At 36.9% G+C, this 18,852-nt stretch overlaps 1 protein-coding gene across 1 annotated transcript in view; it reads right to left on the reverse strand.

Moving 5' to 3' along the window:
- Positions 1-2,416: 2,416 nt before the first annotated feature.
- Positions 2,417-18,852, reverse strand: part of ITGB8 (integrin subunit beta 8) — a 46,552-nt gene continuing 30,116 nt past the window's right edge. Inside the window, exons 7-14 of the mRNA XM_056485063.1 lie at positions 18,569-18,664; positions 18,378-18,467; positions 15,675-15,809; positions 12,410-12,815; positions 11,065-11,290; positions 9,440-9,543; positions 8,153-8,316; positions 2,417-8,059 (exon numbers count right to left, since the gene is read on the reverse strand). Of these exons, the coding sequence (XP_056341038.1) occupies positions 7,937-8,059; positions 8,153-8,316; positions 9,440-9,543; positions 11,065-11,290; positions 12,410-12,815; positions 15,675-15,809; positions 18,378-18,467; positions 18,569-18,664 (1,344 nt within the window). The 3' untranslated portion in view covers positions 2,417-7,936. The remainder of the gene's footprint in view (positions 8,060-8,152; positions 8,317-9,439; positions 9,544-11,064; positions 11,291-12,409; positions 12,816-15,674; positions 15,810-18,377; positions 18,468-18,568; positions 18,665-18,852) is intronic.

Here is an 18,852-nt window from a genome sequence, read left to right on the forward strand (position 1 = left end):
ACACCACTCAGAAACAGGTCCTGGGCTCTCCAGATTGCTCAGGCATAAACAAGAGGCTTAGGATGAGGCTTAGAGCCCCAAAAGGGGGACTTGGCAAGCTGCAGAGCTGAAGAAATATATCACATGTACTGATTTCAATAAGCATATGTGACATAACTTGGCATTATTATGCTTTTGTGGTTAATAATTTAGTTTTATCTGCTTGCATACACATCATCTTTATTAAACAGTAACTGTCCTTCATGAATAATGCAGTTCAAGGCCAAGAAAATAATCAGAGACCATGCTATGCTCTGTGCTGAGGAGAAAGAATGGTTTGCAAAAAATAAGGAGAATTCTACTTTCTGCCACCCACTACAGTTTCCCTGAAATGAGGAACCAGATGATAATGTTGGGGTCCCTTGGGTACTAATAAATCAGACTGGCAGCCTACATCTACTTTATATGAATTCTGTGCAGTCCAGCCCAACTTGGACAACTCCTAAACTCCCAAGCAGAAGTTGAGCAGCCAGAAGAACTGACATCACCTGTGTTCTAAACACAGCTTCAGATGATTTGAGTTTCTGTAAAAATAGTTTTTATTAAGTTTATACAATACATGAAAGTGATTGGTTTTAAACACAGAGTAGCAGATGAAAATCTTTTGGTTGTCATCAGGCATATCCAGATACTCAAACCAACTCTCCCTAATGCCATTCTCTCTGAATATTGGATCAAGTTCTGCAGCCATTACAAAAGGAATCATGCAGGCAGAGAAATTCTGTAATAGCATACACCTACATGACTGGTGTCAAAAAAGTGGCTGAAATTTCTCTTTCCCCCTCTGGCTTTAGAGGCTGTAATTTAGGTCTATTTTCCCTTTGGAGAGTCTGGGCAGCAAGCCTTTTCCTTGGCAATGGCATCTGCAACAAAATAGCAGTTGCATTACCTTTAGAGACACGTTTTGGTCCTATTTACCCTTGCTGACAACTGTGTATATATGGGTAAAAATTGGCTAAGCACAATGCCAGCATCAAAATCCCTGTCATTACCAGGATATTTAAAGATATATAGGCATGAATTAGTTACTGGATTACAGAACATAGGAATGAAGAGAGAAAGAAAGATTTTACACAGAGCACTTACCATTGTTTCACAACATACAGGATGTGCAACCCTGCTTGGTGCCAGGATCACTGGCTATGGGAGACTTGAGTGTTAAGAAAACCTCAGTTTCATGAGTACTGCCAAATGGCAAAGTGGAGCCCTTACTCTGGCTCGAGTTATGTGCTTGAATTCTATGTCTGAAACTCATATCTAGGCTTATGTTTACCCTAGTAATGATAACATTAATGTTTTTTCAATAAAGAGGTTTCAAGAAAAATGTGTATTTCTGTTTGTAGGACATGTTGCTTCTGCTTGCTCTGGTGTCAGTGGAGGTTGATTACAGCATCTGTGAAAGGAAATTATTCAGACATAGTCTCACCACACATATGTTAAGATGATGTTCCTTGCTTTGATAAAAAAAGCAAAAAATATTTACAGGTTTTCCCTGTGATATTTACTTGTTTTTCTTCATCCAGTTTTGACCTCTTCTTAGTGTTTCTCTTTTATTGTTAAGTCCTGGACACTAAGCAACATGATGATTAAGAACACATCAGTTGTCACTCGATTCCAGCTCTCACTCCTAAAGCAAAAACTGGATCACCTTAGCAGCACGGACAGGTAGTTTTATCAGTGATGTCTGGCAGGTATCTTAGTGCCACATATCTCTTACTGAGGCATCACAGAAAATTTTAAATGTCCTTTATAGGGCATATCTAAAGTCCTTTTTAAGAGCCATTTCGTGCCATTGTGCAAAGCAAATGCTATGACTGGTCCTGCACGAGGACAGAGTGTGTCACCCTCCCCACCAGTGACATGTTCTCAGTGAAGTGACCCAAATGTGCAGGGAGTGGCACAGATGAGGCATCTGCAGAGCTTCACCCATTCCCAGAAATCCAGCTCCTCTACCACCCAACAGAGCAAGGGGGAAGAGAGGCTATCACAACCCCTTATCCATCTAGAGACTGTATTTACAGAAGTATCTTGTCTTTTACAAAGTACTAGCACCTCCTGGTGCATTCAGGTTTCAGATGGGTTGGGCAAGGTAAACCAGCTGCACCTCCAAACTCATAAATGGGGTTTTGCTCCTTCCCATCTTCTCAAAGTTCATCCCAAATGTACATCTACCCATTTGCCTACATCTGATAAACAAGGTATTCTTTATATTTTATCTCTCTAGACACAGTACTGTACAATTTTAAAATAACCACAATCATATTCTTCCCTTTGCAGATATTGGTGCACCTCAATAAATGTGTTTTACTGAGGTGAACACCTCTTCCTTGTCATAGACATATTTAATATTAAAAATATGAAAAATCCATATGGATTAAATATTGATTTTATTTTTTAGAGAGCAAGTACAATGATGTTGCATTAAAATAATGCTATGTCATAGTTGTTACAGCTCTGATAGAAAAATAAACATCTCAATATGCTACAGTGTAACTCATTAATAAATATCACAATAGAAGTTAGTAGTCAACTGAAATTAAAATAGCTATAAAAGTATACTATTTTAAATAATAAAATATTCATTTTATTTCCAGAAGAACAAAAGTAGTGATTTAAAAAGTATCATTTAAAATGAAAAATGAGCAGTAAGAAGTTATCAAATTTAAAACCTCTCCCCTTACTAACATTCTCTATGCATAAAATCTAGAGACACATTATTTATTTCTCTATATTTCTTTTTTACAAAAGGTAGTATATGTTAAATAGAAAGTTTTAAACGGTAGTATTATTAATAGCTGTCACACAATTGCTAAGTAAGACACTTTAAAGTAGCATTATTTTTAAAGCAGTAGTAGGTAAGAGTGAAGATTCAGCATAGTGAATTCATCCAACACTAATGCCTCTGCAAAAGACTCTTTCATTTTTTCAACATCTCCCTTCAAAATATATAGCTGAAACAGCCCAAATGCAATATAGGTATCAGGATGAAATGTTAGAATTTGTACAGAAGTCATTATTTTAACAAATGCCAGATATTTAAATTTTTTTTTATAGGTACCTTTTTTTTTAAGCATGTTCAGAAAAGGAAACAAAGAGAACATGCAATTCAGAACAGCATTTCTAAAGCTTAACAATATAGAAATTTTAGGTTTTTTCTTTCCCCCCCCCGGCTCCCTCCCTAGACAGGCCAACCATTCTGAGCTGGCTTGCTCTCAGTGAAACCCCCCTGATTTGGCTTGCTATAAAGATGCTTTCCCTCTAGTTAACTTTAACCTTTTTCCCCCCTCTCCATGAATTTCAATTCTCTCTAAGAGCCAACAGATACCTGTGCATCAGATCAGCCTCTGTATCAGAATTAAAAATTAGTGTTTTTCTTAAGTATTGCTTCATTTCTGCTTTCCCCTCTGTTGCAAAATGGCAGCCAGGACATTGTCACCATGTGTCACTGGCAGTCAGGGCAGAGCAGGAGCCACCCAGCACTGACTCAGCACAAATGCCCCTGTGAGAAGTGCCCTTTACAGACAATGCTTGCACTCCTTAAGGCTGGCTGCTGGAGAGCCAGGGGCTGGTGGAAGTCAATGGGCAGGTGCCCAAACGCTCCCCAGGAGCTGAAATGGAGGTCTGCAGCATGCAGGTTTACAGGCTGCCCCTTGCTGGGTTGTGTGCAGGCATTTTTGATGAGTAAAGATGTGAAAAGCCCGCAGCAATAGGGGTGAGACTGCACACAAAGCAGTCCCAGTGTGGGGCCAAGTGCTGCAATGCAAACCTAGGACACCACTGCTGCCAAGCCAACCTACTCTGAAGAGCTTTCCTGCCCTGGTAAAAGGCAAAGCAAGATCTCAGAGCACCATTTCTGCAGGGATGCTGTGGGGAGCCCCAGCACTGTCCCTCTTGAAGTGTCCACACATGCAGCTGTGCCCTTGCATCCCTCTGCCCTGGGCATCACCAGACCCTATGTCTGTTTAGGATGGAGGGTTGCTTGAAGCTGTTTCAAATGTTTACTCCCATGATTTGCAAAACATTCACACTAAGCAGGAAATAAATATTATATATGATCAGACTGGGAAAATAATATTTTTCCATTGCAGTCTGAAGAATGCTTTACATAGCAGGTTTTCATGACATCATAGAGAGGAAAAAATAAATCCAGTTGTAAATAATAGCTAAAATGTAAACTATGCCCATACGAACATCCTTCCTTTTTAAGGTTCATTTTCAACGTCCTTGCAAATGTAAGGGAATTTCAGCTGGGCACAATGAAAATTCCTTGCATACCATGTGCACATTTTCGGGGTGAAACAGCTATTTTCCCACACACTTCTGCAGCAATCTTATTAGTGTAGTCATGATGCTTGAAAATAACTATTTCATAGCATTTCTTCATTTTATAGTACTCAAAAAAAATCTGAAGCAAAATACATACTTTTAAATTACCTAAACATGCAATTTCTGAACTGTCAGGCAAATAACAAGTCAAAGGTTAAAAAATGGGACTAGAATTTGAAAACTATACATATGGATTTTAACAGTAACAAATATGCTGTGAAAAGTCATGCAGAGGCTCCAATTGTGGGACCAAACCTAAAAACAATTCCCCAAACAATGATGAGCTGCAGCAGTATCTGCTCGTATATTTTTGGATATAAGCATAAGTAGAATGATCTAGCTTCTTTTTATATATATTTTTTAAAAAAGCCTAGTGTAAGAAGTGTTATTTGAGAACTTTGGAACATTCTATTCTGAGGTTAGTTATTTTTTCCTCTATTTTTATGAGCATCTTTGATGCACAATACATTGAAAACTAATATGAACTAATTTGTCTTTAATATCTCCCATATTAAGCACTATAGGAAGCACAGTCCTTCTGCAATCACTGAAGAAATTCCTTGTGAATTAAAGGCTGCTTTCTCATTTAAGGTCATGTGCTGAGGGAACACAGCTCCCTAAATAGTGAGGCTTTTGTTGAGCTATTCATCTCCTGCAGCAGCTCTTCTGAAAAACATGGTCAAAGGCAGAGGGAAACAAGTACCAAGCAAAGCCAGAGTTTCTCATGGATAGATTCCATCCCTAGAAACAAAGCCTCTTCCCAAGAATCCTGCTCTGTATAAGCTCCCCACGGGCCTTCTAAAAGCCTTGACCTGTCACATTAACAGCAGCTTATTCTCTTTCACTAGCCTCTTCCACAATACAGCAAAGCCATGAGGGAGATGCAAAAAAGCTTTTTTTTTTTTTTTTTCCTTTTTTCTTTTTTTTTTTTTTTAATTTTAAATTAAAAAAAAATTATATGTATTTTTTAATCTCAGGACAGCAAGCAGCTTACAGTGCAATTTGTCCTGTAAGCCTGCTCTATTTGACCAGAGCATTTTAAACATTCAGGCAGGTGTCTGATAAGGAAATACTGGCCGTGCCCCTTCACAGGCAGCACTCCAATGCCAAGTGCTACAGAAGAAAAGCAGTAGCAGCGTGATGTGATGTGTCTGGAAGATGGGTATTACAGCTCAAGTCTTTCTTCCACCAAGAATCCAGTTCCATTATCCCATACCCACAAAACTGAACTCCCTCTAACAGTGAAAAGTAATTTCTAATGAAAAAAATATAGTTATCAGTTCAATAAATGCTTTAGTACATGCTTTAGTACAGGCCATTATGGGGTGAAAATACATTCTGAGGAATCTTTTTTTTTAAAGGGTTTATCACACTGTTTAAAGAACATAATTAACCTCTTTTTTATATACTTATATATACTCTACTAAGCTTTTTTTTTTAGTTAAATAGACAACCAGAGATTGTTTCCCACTCACAAATAGCCATGACTTGTGACAAGGGTAACAGCAGGTCAACCTTTATCAATTTTTTATCTTTATCCCACCAAAACAAATTCTTTGGAATCTTTTATTTATAGGAGGAAAACAGTTCTATAGACTTTAAAAGAAAATGAGAGTTTAAGGTGTACTTGATAGACTACAGAATGAATTTATAACTAAGGTTCTACAATTATGCTATCATTAAAGTCAGGGTCAGTACTCTCCTTTTGTTAAATGAGACAATTTTACCTGTGTGGTAGAAAGCTCAGGACCTACTTTGGAGACTGCTTTAAAAATATTTAACAGTTCAATTTACATTTTATTTTTTTAAAACAATCCCTAAGCTTTTACGATTAATGAAAGGCCCATTGTCTGTATATTATTTTTCTCATTCCCACTTGATCCATTACTCAAAAAACTTAGCACTCATAAAACACTCATCATTTTTCTACATCCTGCCTTCCTTTCAACCCTCACAGTCCCAGGTTTCAGTGGGAATTTACAGAAGAAATACAGAATAGGAAATACTGGTCATTTCTAAAGACTGCACATAAGTCCTGCTTTGTTTCTGAAACTCTTATCTATGACAAATAGTGACAATATTTAGTATTAGTAATAAATGTTGTTAAAATGAGACACTGGGCTCTGAGATGATTTTTGTTTTTGTCATCAAGGTTTTAGTGCATTAGAGTTTGATCAGATTTTCATACGGTTTCAGCAGCATGGAGTTAGTAAATCAGACTGACACTCCCAACGAACATATAACAATAACATGTCTTCTACCACTCTAGCTGGTTTCAGGGATAAAAAAATAAGATGCTTCTGCTTGAATTTGTAGTTCACATTCTGCTTTCAAATAAGCTTATATTGGTCCCACCATGTTTGGAAGAATTCTGCACATTTCTGAAGGCAGAATCTGATCCATATTTATAAAGTCAATTAATGTGTTCTCTTGAGAAAAAGACTCCAATTTTACTCACTTGCTTCTAAATTGCAGGTTCTTTCTTCCATCACACACTGGACAGATTTCTCAATGCACAGTGACAAAAAATTGTAGTGGTTACAAAAAAACTTAGAAAACCTAATTTTATCAACTAATTTACATAGAGGAAAAGAGCACATGTAAAATCAGACTTATGTCTGACATCCTACAAAAAGATCCAAGTCCTTATTTGGCAAAACACTGACATGTAGCTAGAAAACCAAACACAGCTCTGGTGTAATTTATTTATTTGCAATGGAATTGATGCTGCTGACTCTAAAGATGTAGTCTGCTGGCAGTGATCATCATGTAGACTATGCTGTTGGATAGAGGAACTCTCTTTTCCTGTAGCCACTCAGTTTCCAAACACCTTAAATTTTGTATAAAATTGGGGGGGTTATATTTAAACGAGTAAAAAAGCTAAAAATATTCTTTATCAGATATAAATTATCCTTAAGTGACATCATCCTTACAAAAAACCCTATATATATATATGTATAAAATTTACCTGTGTGTGTGCAAGCAGATATGTGTGTATACACACACTACACCCATACCAGGAACTAAACACTCATTTAATCCCATCATTTTTATAAGGAAAAGATAACAGGCATAAGCAGACAAATCAGTGGATTCTGTCAACTGAGAGATCTGTAAAAGTACCATTTACTCTATTTAAGAGCATTTTAATAATTTCATCTATTGCTATAATATACAGCAATGTTAATACTTCAGTCACAGCTTTGTCCATTCCCACAGAGCACATCAGTACTAGCTACATGTAGAGTGAGATCAGTGCTTTGTCAGACCGGTTTGTATCTACATTCTAGACCATAACTAAATAAATTAGAATATGCTAAAGTGCTACATCAACACTAATGTTTCTGAACAGTAGTAATGCACATTTCTCTTTCAAAAAAAATTTAAAAAAATACAGCAGCTATAGTTTCAAACATAATCACGTAATGTGAACATGTTTACATGTCACTTTGTTACAGTATTCAACAAAATGCACAACACAAAACCATATGGCAACAGTCAAGACTCCCACAGAGTACAAAAGGTAATTTTTTTAGAAGTCGAGCATGATGGAAATAGACATTTGCAGTCTTCACAATTCACACTTGAAAGTTTCGTTTAATCGCAACTTGCTGATGTCGATATTTATTTCCTCTGGTTTGTCACGTCTGTATGTTACTGTTCTTGTACAAACTGTAGGCAAAAACATCTTATCCTTGAAGGAGAAGATACAATTTTTATCAGCAATTAGCTAACTTTTATATGCAAGAAAAAGATTACTGAAGATGATGGCTCTGAAATCAATTACCTTCTTTGTTGTAGATACTCTGTAATCAGATGAAGATTTAATTTTATTGCTACTCCCCTGCAGAATTATCTGCCTGATGATAAGGACAACAAGCAACCCGATCAGAAAGGTAACTATGAAGATTATGGAAAAGACTCTAAAGTAGTTTCGTCCAGGGAAACAATCTGCAATGAAAGGAAAACACAAGGGTAAATGTATTCCTAATGTATGGAACAGGCACATCCTTCTAACACAGGCATATCCACCACTGCTTAGCAATGCTGCATAAATATAACACAAACCTGATAAAAATTACGGGAAAATAAACTGAGGCAACGTTGTCACATGCAAGCTTTTAAAGCTGGGCATATCAAGAAAGGCAATTCAGATCAGATCCATTGTAGAAAAATAGTGAAACTATTATTCCTTTAATCTACAGAACTAAGAATCAGGCTTCATTGTATTGCCCACCATAAATTCTCTGTAGACAAGTGAGTTTATAGCTGAAGTAGAGAGGATGAAATATTAGAGATGTTTGGGGCAGAGAGAATTTAATCTTCACACGACGACATGAAGACCACTGGCAAAATTTAAAAGAAAATGTATCTTATTGAATCCTTGTCTCACCTCTCCTCACTGGACCAGTGAGTTCTCCTCACTGGTAGACTAACACAGCAATCTTCTCTTAATATTAAAGTTATGAAAAAAGTATTCGCAATTAGTTTCCTCATTTATGAACTGTAGTATAAAAAATATAAAAAGACTTATATAAATATTAAGTGACAAAAAGTAACCATTTACTTGTATTTTTATTGCTGCATGGAGTGATTAAACTTTATGAGATTTTATTAAAAACTATTTTATTCTTCCACAGCCCTCACAACTGCAGTTTTTTATTCTTGAAAGGAACATTTAAACACTACTGAACTCGAGGTAAGCATTCTATTTCTTTCTTTCTTGTTTCTGGTAATGTCAAATAATATAAGCATGTTCAAAGTAATATAACATACAGATGCCATAACAAATTTTTACAAATATTTCTTTAAGCATTGCTCAGGAAGGATTTATCATTATTAGACGTGACTTCTCGAGGAGCTGGGAAAACTGAGCTTAGTGATGTTTATTTCTTGTTATTTATCTTTTACTTTCCTTAAAGCTATGAATGATTTTTCTTGTTGTCCTGCTTTCTTTCTTTGTTGTTGTAATAATGCTATATACTTCTGAAAGACATCTAACATTGGAAAATCCAATTACTTATCTCAACAGATTTTAATCTCTTATTAAAATTACCTAGAAAATGCCACTTACCTGAAGTATTGTCAATATAATGCAGTAGGTAAGCACATGAGGTTGTGCACTGATCAAGTATTACTTGAGATGCATTGTTAGAATGATAGCACTGAACACAGTTCCTGTAAAATAAAAATAATAATTGAGAACCTATGTCTTTCTCTGCAGTCTCCTTTAAGAGATTGTATCAACAGGCTGACGTATTGCTTGCACATAATGCTTTCCTGTTGTTAGTAAAAACATTGCAACATTTATTTATCTTTTTCTGAAATGTGATGCCTCTCTTAGTATTTTATCCCTCTGATGCTTCTCAGAACCAACTAGTCAGAAGTTGCAAATTAAAACAGTTCTTTGGCTTTGAGCCACCTTCATCCAATCCCTGCTCTGCCTTTTGTGATACAAGCTTGTCATAGGGCGTAGCTAAGGTCCAGCTTTCTTCAGCTTTCAGCCTCCAGCTCTTTTCTAGTCTTTCCTTACCTATCAATCTCATTTGGATGCAGCTGGAACTGAAGGGTAGAGGTAGGTAGAGGAAACACAGCTTTGTAAACTTTTGGGTGCTATGTTAAGACAAAGTAAGTCTGCACTGCTGGGCAGTTTTAGAGAAAGAGCACTACAAGTGACAGACAATGTTCTCAGTCTTACCGTCTTCACTGTATAGCCCTGAAAGATAAATGTCACAAGAGATCCCCAAAAAAGCCCTGAATTTTTAATGAAGATATGCCATACTCTGAATTTATTAAAGGCACACATTTCACAGAGACTTTGAACAAGTGTAATCCAGAAAGGTTAACTGCATTTCATCCTAGTGAAATCTTAGCAGCAGCCTTTCCAGATGTGGCCAAGCTTGGCCCTCCATTTTCACCAGACGAGCTATAATTGAAATAAATACAAATAAACAATGAATCTGTTTTGAGCACAATGACCTTTCCAATGAAAGGCTGATCTTTCACCCTCTGCACCACAGTGAGATGCAGAACATCACACATGTGATGAGAGGGCACAGAAGAGCTGTGGCCAAGGAAAGAGCTTCATTTGCTGTCTATGCCAGGACCACACAGTGCACCACTGAGAGCCTGGTCTAGCTTCTCTCCTCCTGGGCTTGCTCATTTTTACCTCCACACTGTCCCTTCCTTTCCATGATTAAGGAAAAATGACATGCTTTAAGATTAGCATGGCAAAGACTAAGTGTTTTAAAACTGAGCCATGAAGAATGTTGTTCTCTGGTAATACCAGCTCTGCTCTGTTGATCAGTAACAGTGACAATGCACAAGTTCTGCTCTGGTTCCACACCTCTTTCTTTCAGCTGAGAAGCACAAGGAGTGTGCAGAAACAAGTGTAGAGAATAGTATTGGACTTGGTGGCATTCAAAAGTAGGATCTATTTTCCATTTTTAAAAATACAAATGTATGGTTTTATTTCCTACCCAGGAGATCTCATAAGAAGAATGGTTAAAATAGATGCTGACATGCAATTCTCTTAATTGCCAGTGTGATTCCAACTTCACAGAGATGTACCAAGTATGAATTGCACCAATTTCCTATAATCTAAATAGCTAAGAAATATAGCATCTAGCCAAGCACAAATATTTCTTCATGTTTCAACACTAGGGAGTGAAAAAGTCAAGTCTAGCACAAGAAACATACCAGTTTTCTTCACAGGCTTTGTTACAAGTAGGGCAATATTCACAGAAACGGCCAAAGCTTCTTGGATCTGTGCACTCACACTTTCCACATACACATTTTCCTCTTCCACTGCAAATTTGGCCCTTTGAATTCAGGCAGTGCTTTGCTGATTGTGATGAGCACTCGCAACGATCACCTTCCCAGCCAGCAAAGCATTTGCATTTACCACCTTCACATTCACCATTACCTACAACACAGAGAGTCTGGAGTCATATGCTTCCATGAAAACATAGAAAATAAATTTTAGATGGATACATTTGTATTGCTTGTGCTTTACCTTAAATAGAGAAAATTTAGACCTGGACACTCTAACTAGTTTTTAAGCTAGCAACTTAGACTGAAGTTATTGGCATGATCAATATTGAAGGCTGCTGCTCATTGTAAAGTTGAGCAAAAGTTGCTACTATGATATCACCCTAAAACCTTTTACTAAAATTTTTCTCTTTTGCTCTGGATCAAAACAATGGAGATTAGGAATTACACAATGACCAGGAAAACAGTCTTCAGGCAAAATAAACAAACTTCTCTTTAGCAAGAAAACATTCCATTCAAGTAAACAGCAAGATTCAGTGGAAGGAGAATAAAATCTATGTGCACAGGCCAGGTTCTTTCCTTAATTTTCCATTTCCATTTCCATTTCCATTTCCATTTCCATTTCCATTTCCATTTCCATTTCCATTTCCATTTTCTTTTTTCCCCTTTTCCTCTTTTTCTCCTCTCTTCCCTACCATAAAGTGGATTACAAAAAGAATATGAATTTCTAGCAACACTGTTTCACTTAGAGTCTCCTTTCTGAAGTAGGCATTCCCTGGAGTGTTCGTGTTCATATCAGTATTTGAAATCAAGTTCCACTGTATCTCTCACAGGACTGATTTAGAGTGGTAGAAAATCAGAACCTCACCTGGAAGCTATGATCCCTTCCTAATCTCTCAGTATCTCATATTCCCATTAGACTGAAATGTATAAACCAGCTTTCTAGAATAACGTTATTTTTTGTTTGAGAAATCAGTATCATTACTCATAAAGAATTTTGAGATTTAAATATTAAAATAGCTAAACTTAGGAAAAAAAAACATCAATGCATCCCCTAGAAAACGGTGGTAAAATTTAGAAGACTGTGTGTATGCTGTGGTGAAGAGAGCCCAGGAGTGTGAATTCTTAACAGGATGTTAACGACGTTTCCCACACTGATTCTGCACAAACAATTCTTGTTCTTGACAGCCTTATATCATTGTTTTCAGCTGCATCAGTAGCTTCAGAAAGCAAAACAAACCAGGAAAATACAAACATAAATGCTGCAACTTACCAGAACATAAATTTCCCTGGTGATATGGGCAGGAAAAATCATCCATTTCACAGTACTTGCCATACACCTTGCCTAGCTTGTTTTTGTAGCAGAAACATTTTCCATCTATGCAATTTCCTTGACCACTGCAGATGGGTTGGTCCTGGTGTTGCCTGCACTTCTCTGAGGGTAGTGTGTCTCTGTTAGAGCTACAGTTATTGTCACTGCACTGGGACTGTTTGCTGTCAGGAGAAGTTTCATCAGCCCACACTCTTTTGTGCCCTGTGCTGTCTCCATACTGGCAGGCACAGCTTTGCTGCACACTGACAATGGCAGTTTCATTGAAACCAATAGGCTTAAGTATGGCATATTTTCTTCCTCCAGTTGTGTGACATCCTTTCATTGTAACTGACACATTGAAAAGTACCTAAGAAGAAATAAGACAGATTTAAAATTATTATTTTCTTGCTTACATTTTCTTAAGATTTTCCATACATAAATAAAGCAGAATATTATATTGTATATGAATATGCAGTAGTTGATAATAGCAAAATACACAGTGGTCACTTGTCAAATATGATATATTTGATAGGCATCACAAATATAGTTAAAATCCTAACAACAGAGGATTGACAGAAGACTACTTTTCAAGTTAAGCAAGCATAATTGCAAAAGACAAGGTTAATACAAATTAAATGGAAACAGAAATATCATCACCATCTTCCTGCTATTATTTAATGTGCATATTCTGTTATATCACAGGAATACTCAGGTAAGAATGGGGACTAGATTGAGCAAGACAATATAAAAACAGAAAGATATATGCTTCATAAAAAGACTCTAAAATGAATGTCCTGCTGCAGAATTGGTCATGCACATAGAAACTACACAGGTTTTTGGATGGCCCTGGCTACTCCTACTAAAACACAGAAATAGCTCACATGTTAGCAGTTACTTTTCCCAATTCCATGGGCCCAGTGTCTAGCTCCAGGCCATGTCATGGCCATCACCAACATCCTCCAGGTCCTCATCCCAGCATTGCCCACTACAGCAGCAGCTCCCACAGCTTTGGCAGTCCTGGCACAGGGCTAAGGATCATTTTGGTGGTTAGGTGATTGCCATAAAATTTCTATCAATTGCCCCTAAATCTTTTTGACAGCTGTGACATGTGTGACACACTAGATATCAATCTTGCATTTCACAATTATTTTTTGGCTTTTTTTTTTTGACTAGTGCACTTCTGACAGAGTATTCTCTCAAAGGTTTTGAATTTTTTCAGCTTCCTGACATAAAACAACTCTTTCTCATCTCCTCACAAAGCAAACGTAACCAGGAGGAAAAAGTGAGAAAGGAACGCCAGAGAAGCAAGAACCTTTATTCTTTACTACCAAGAAATAAAGATTTCAAAATGAAAAAGGAGAAACCCCGAGAAACTGATTACATATGAGGTTGAAACTACCCACAAATACTAGGGCCATTCATCTCTCATCACTGTCTCTCCCTCCCGCTGCGCCCCCACACGAGAACAGCCCAGCCCCTGGGGACAATGGTGGCTTTGTGGCCAGTGGGGCTGCGGCTGCCTACATGGACAACAGGAGAAGAATGCTGTGCAGAAACATGCACTTAATGTCATATTCAGGGGGCACACAGGCTTTGTCTCACCCTTTGCTTTTCTTCTTCTCATTTCTCAAATGTGCCACTACACACATAACCCCTCACTCTCCATGCATTGAGATTTCTTCCCTTGGGTTGCAGGGCAAAAGTGTGGCTATAGGGGAATTGATTCATACAGCAGGTGCTTATTGTGGGGAGGAGCACAGGCTGCAGCTAGGGAATCTGCTCTTTATTCAACACAGAGCCCTGCCAGAAAACATCATCATCGTGTACAAAACAGTACTGGAAGAATGGCAGGGAAATGGGAGAGAAGGGAAAATCATGTCGTGCATATGAGTTGTGAAATTTGATTCTGAACACAGCAGCAAATAGATTAAACTTGGGGTGACTAAATAATTACAACACCATGACACTTGCTAATAGCCAAAGTTAGTTTTGCACCCTGAAGAGGCCACAGGATTCTTCCAGAATTTAATCCACTTTGTGTTTTGGTAAGAAAAGGAAGGAAAAAGGATTAGACAATGAAAGGAATGTGAGAATTAAGGAAAAGCATTTTGTCTGTAAACAAATACTGAAAGAAGGATTTACGGTTAAAATAAATTAATCTCTTAAGGATGGCTCATTTTCAACAGCCGTAGAGGTTTAGGACCACATGCAATCTTTTACAATCAACTGGCTTGGCTTTTTATTAAAAAGAACCAGATATAAATATTTTTCTTTTCATTAAACAGAACAAATTCCAGTCCTGTTTCTTATGACATGCCCAGGGAGCAACAGTGGAGAAAAGATGCATCAAGAATAAAAACAGAAAATCTCCCATAAACTAGAAGCTACAATCAGCAGCATGCAGACAAAATTCAGAAGAGCATAAGATCCATTCAAATTTACATTACAATTCACACATTTAATTTGTTTTGCCATTTCTACACACAGACACAAGCTATTTCTCACACTAGCTGAGGCATATATACATGTCAAGCAGGAAAGAACTCCCTGACCCTGCTCTCTAGAAACACAGACCTCTTCCTGGCAAGCAAAAATAATTACTCCAGTAGTCCAAGCAATTAAATAAATATATCAAGGCACAGAGAAGTTTTTCTGGGAAGAAAACTATGTTCTTTACATCAGCCAGACATCTTCCCCTTAATTTTCATAGTGCATGATGCTCGTTTCATTCAGTAGATGGAACCAATTCAAATGGGAATAAATTATTTTGTTAATTTGATTTATAAAATAAATTAATTATGCAGAACCCTGTTTGTGCAGGAAGACTACTAAAGCAGGAAGAGAGAAAGGTGACATCTAGTACAGACCCAAGGAACACAAATTCCAGTGATTTTTTTCCACTGAGTGATTATCTTTCAACCTCTTTACGTACAGATTTCATCACAATGGATGTGGTGGTTGTGCCCAGTGGAGGACAAAGAAGGAAAGTTTTAATGGACGTTAGCTTTCAGGAAAAGCTTTGAGCCTTAGTTCCATGGGATTAGTGAGAATTAAAATAAGATTCAGGAAAAATAAACCCAGAGAATAATAGAGAGCCTGTGATCATTAATCACATAAATCCATTTTCAGTTTAAGTAAATCCGTAGAAGATTTCACACCATTGAAACCCAACCAAACAGAAAACTAAGTATTCCAGCTCCTTGAAGAATGAGAACTATCAACATACTTCTTTATTATATCCCACATTTTTACATCCTTCCATGCCAGTTTTTTTACTTCCATCAGGACAGATTGCAGTGATATTGAAATGAAGACCTTGGATCTGGTTATCCACTTGAATTTTCACTTCAGAGATTAGTTTCTGTAACCAGAAAACAAGTTTTAATTGCATTGCATCTCAAAATATAATGTACATTAGTGACTAACACCAAGTATGGCTCCTATGTCTGACTAAAAGCGAAGAAAGCTTGTCTGTGTGAATAAAGGAATGAATTAAAGCATTGTTTCCCATGTAGAGACCCAATTACATTCCAAATATACACAACCAGTGAACTGGTAATTCTGATAAAGAGGATTAGTTTTTCCAGATAAAAATGTTTTCAGCTTTGCTAACATGGTTTCGAGACTGCATTTTTCACAATTTGAAAATCTCTTCCAACAAGCATGAGCAACAAAAACTGCTCATTGTTTGAGTCTACGCTGCCTTTTAGCCACACACCTAAAATAAAACAGTAAACATACATACAACCACTGTTATCCAGCAGAAAAGCTTCCTAATTGACTTGATACTTTAAAAACTTCTGATATTTTGCATCTGTCTTAGAAAAGTTTTCTCTGAACAAACCCTAGGGTGACCTAAAGGCTATTGGGATTATTCTTACTAATTTTTCTGGGTCAGCTAATATATATAAGCCAACAATTGGCTGATCTCATTAGGGCATTTTGCAATAAAAAATAATGAAAAAGCAACTGCTTTCTAACTTGTATTTACTGCATGATCTAAAATCCTTCAAGGAAGAAACACTGCTCCTTGACCATTAAAAAATTTGTTAAAGCTCTGTACAAACTTATGAGCTGAAAATTGTACAGAGGGATTTTTAAAATTTCTGTCATATTACTATTAAAGATGAGTTTAGTGAGATATTCTTACTGCTACAAATGGAAATACGATTCTATGAATCTTAACACATGTTTATCTTAGGAACTTTTTGAAAATTAGTGACTCATCTTTGGCTTTCTAGCCAGGGATTTTCAGCCAGGATTTTCCATAGCTAAGCCTAAGGTTTCCCTGCCTGGAACAAGAGTGCAAGAGGCCCACTGTCATTGAATATCAACACTAAATTTATTTTCTTATCTAAGTCCTTCTTTTTCCTAGAATGCAACCCATTCAAGACATGTTCACCACGTGTTTATATATTAAAAAGCCCCTAAAACTATGATAAAAATCTCAAATGGTGAAATCCAATGAAGGTTAGGCTGGGAAGAAAGACAGTGTCTGAAAAATTAATTAAAAGCAAACTGGGGGTGGCTAGACCAGGAAAGTCCCACTGAATCTTGAATTGAACTAAACAATTGTTAAAATTTCATTTCCTCCCCTTGAATGTTTGCCCTGCACTGGGTAAGAACTGTGCTTCAATTTAGCTTTACAGTGTAAAGCTGTCACACAAAAGGACTGTAATTTTCATAATTTTATGCCAGCAACTTCCTGCAAACCTCCATATTCGAAATGAGATCTCATGATTTTATAAGAGACAGTAAAATACCAGTGAGAACTTCTCTACAATTTGACTACTCCTAAACACCACTGCTTTTCAATGTGTTTGACTTTTTCCCAGTGTCTCCAACATGAGAACAATGTGTTCAAAAGCACTCTATGGACTAGGAGCAGACATGGGGCTGGCTCTTCATTATGGCAAATTTGCTATAAGCAAATTGCTTGATTCTGTGGTTAAGCAAGTAAAATGCATAATTTCAGCCTCCCAAATCCAACTAATAAAAAAAAAAAAGAAGTTATATTTTGCATATACTTTTGTAGCTGAGCTTTCAGCTTCCTGAAATTGAATGTTTGTGTATAACTGCACAACTTAACAGCATTCAACTATGCAACCCATCACATTCATTTTGATTCTGCTCCATGGGCTCCCTGTGCTCTAGTACCTCAAACATCCATTTCTTGGCTTCATTTTCAAAGCTGATTATACCCTCTTTCCTTCACTAAAAACATGCCTGTTTCACTTTCAAACTTCCATTCTGTGTCAATCATGTGTGGAAAATGACTTTATGCTATTTCCCATACTATTACTTTCTCTTTCCCAAAGTATTACGTTCAATTGATGACTCCAAGCAAGAGTTCACAAAGTCATTTCCATTGTTCTCTCCCAAATCCCTATCAAAACTCTTTTTCACTTCCATGCCTCAAACCCCCAAGTCATTACACTGCTTTTTGCAGTACAGATACTGCTTTTCACGATATCCACTGTTCTCAAACTACCTCCTTGTAAATTCCCATCTCGTTTGTTTGCTAAAAATTATGCTGCAAAACTCTCCAGATACTGCATTGGGTTTTAACTCTGAATTTATATGGTGCCTAGACAGTGGTGTCTAGCCTGTAACTAAGGATCTGAGGTTCCAAAATTCAAATAAATAAACCATCTTTTGAAGTGACATAGCAACAGGTGTAGAGAATCAAAGAGAATATTTAGAAACATCCATAGAAATTAAAAACAGTAGCTCTTGGCTTTGAGACCTGGCAGCCTGGGACTTTGAGAGCTATCATAAGATAGTACCATCTATTCACCTGGACATTAGGAAAAGTAGGGAATGCATCCCTGTGGACTTTGGATGGAAGACAAGGTTCTGGAAATTCCAACTTTAGGCTATGAAATATGAAAAGTGTACAAATATTACAACAGTGTCACTCTCATCATACCTGATAGGCTTCTACCACCAAATCATTGAGATTTGCTGCTTGGGATTCTATTTGTCTTGCAACAGTACCAGGCAAGAGAGGTAACAGATCCTATGAAAAAAGACAATAATTTATGCTCAGTTTTAATTTTAAATATAAATTTAAATATTGTGCCTTCAAAATTAAAAAAATAAATCAGGTTTCTAACCTACTTTATACCAATGAAACTGGCTTCCTTGAACAGCAAAAATAACATTGATGTTATTGTCAATCAATTTTTCAGAGAGCTGCCCAAGAGATGGATGCTCCTGCAAAATAGAACAGGAAAGAAAAGATTGCAGATTAGTAGGGAAAAATCTTATATTACACATATGACACAGTATCGATTTCCAAAACCAATTCAATCCTAATATCTAAATGTACAGAGAATTCTAGACTGACATCAAAATCATGATGGGGCCATCTGAATAAACAATAAAAAAAATCATCAGGGCAT

The sequence above is a fragment of the Oenanthe melanoleuca genome, chromosome 2, assembly GCF_029582105.1.
Source record: "Oenanthe melanoleuca isolate GR-GAL-2019-014 chromosome 2, OMel1.0, whole genome shotgun sequence".
Classification (NCBI taxonomy): Eukaryota; Metazoa; Chordata; class Aves; order Passeriformes; family Muscicapidae; genus Oenanthe; species Oenanthe melanoleuca.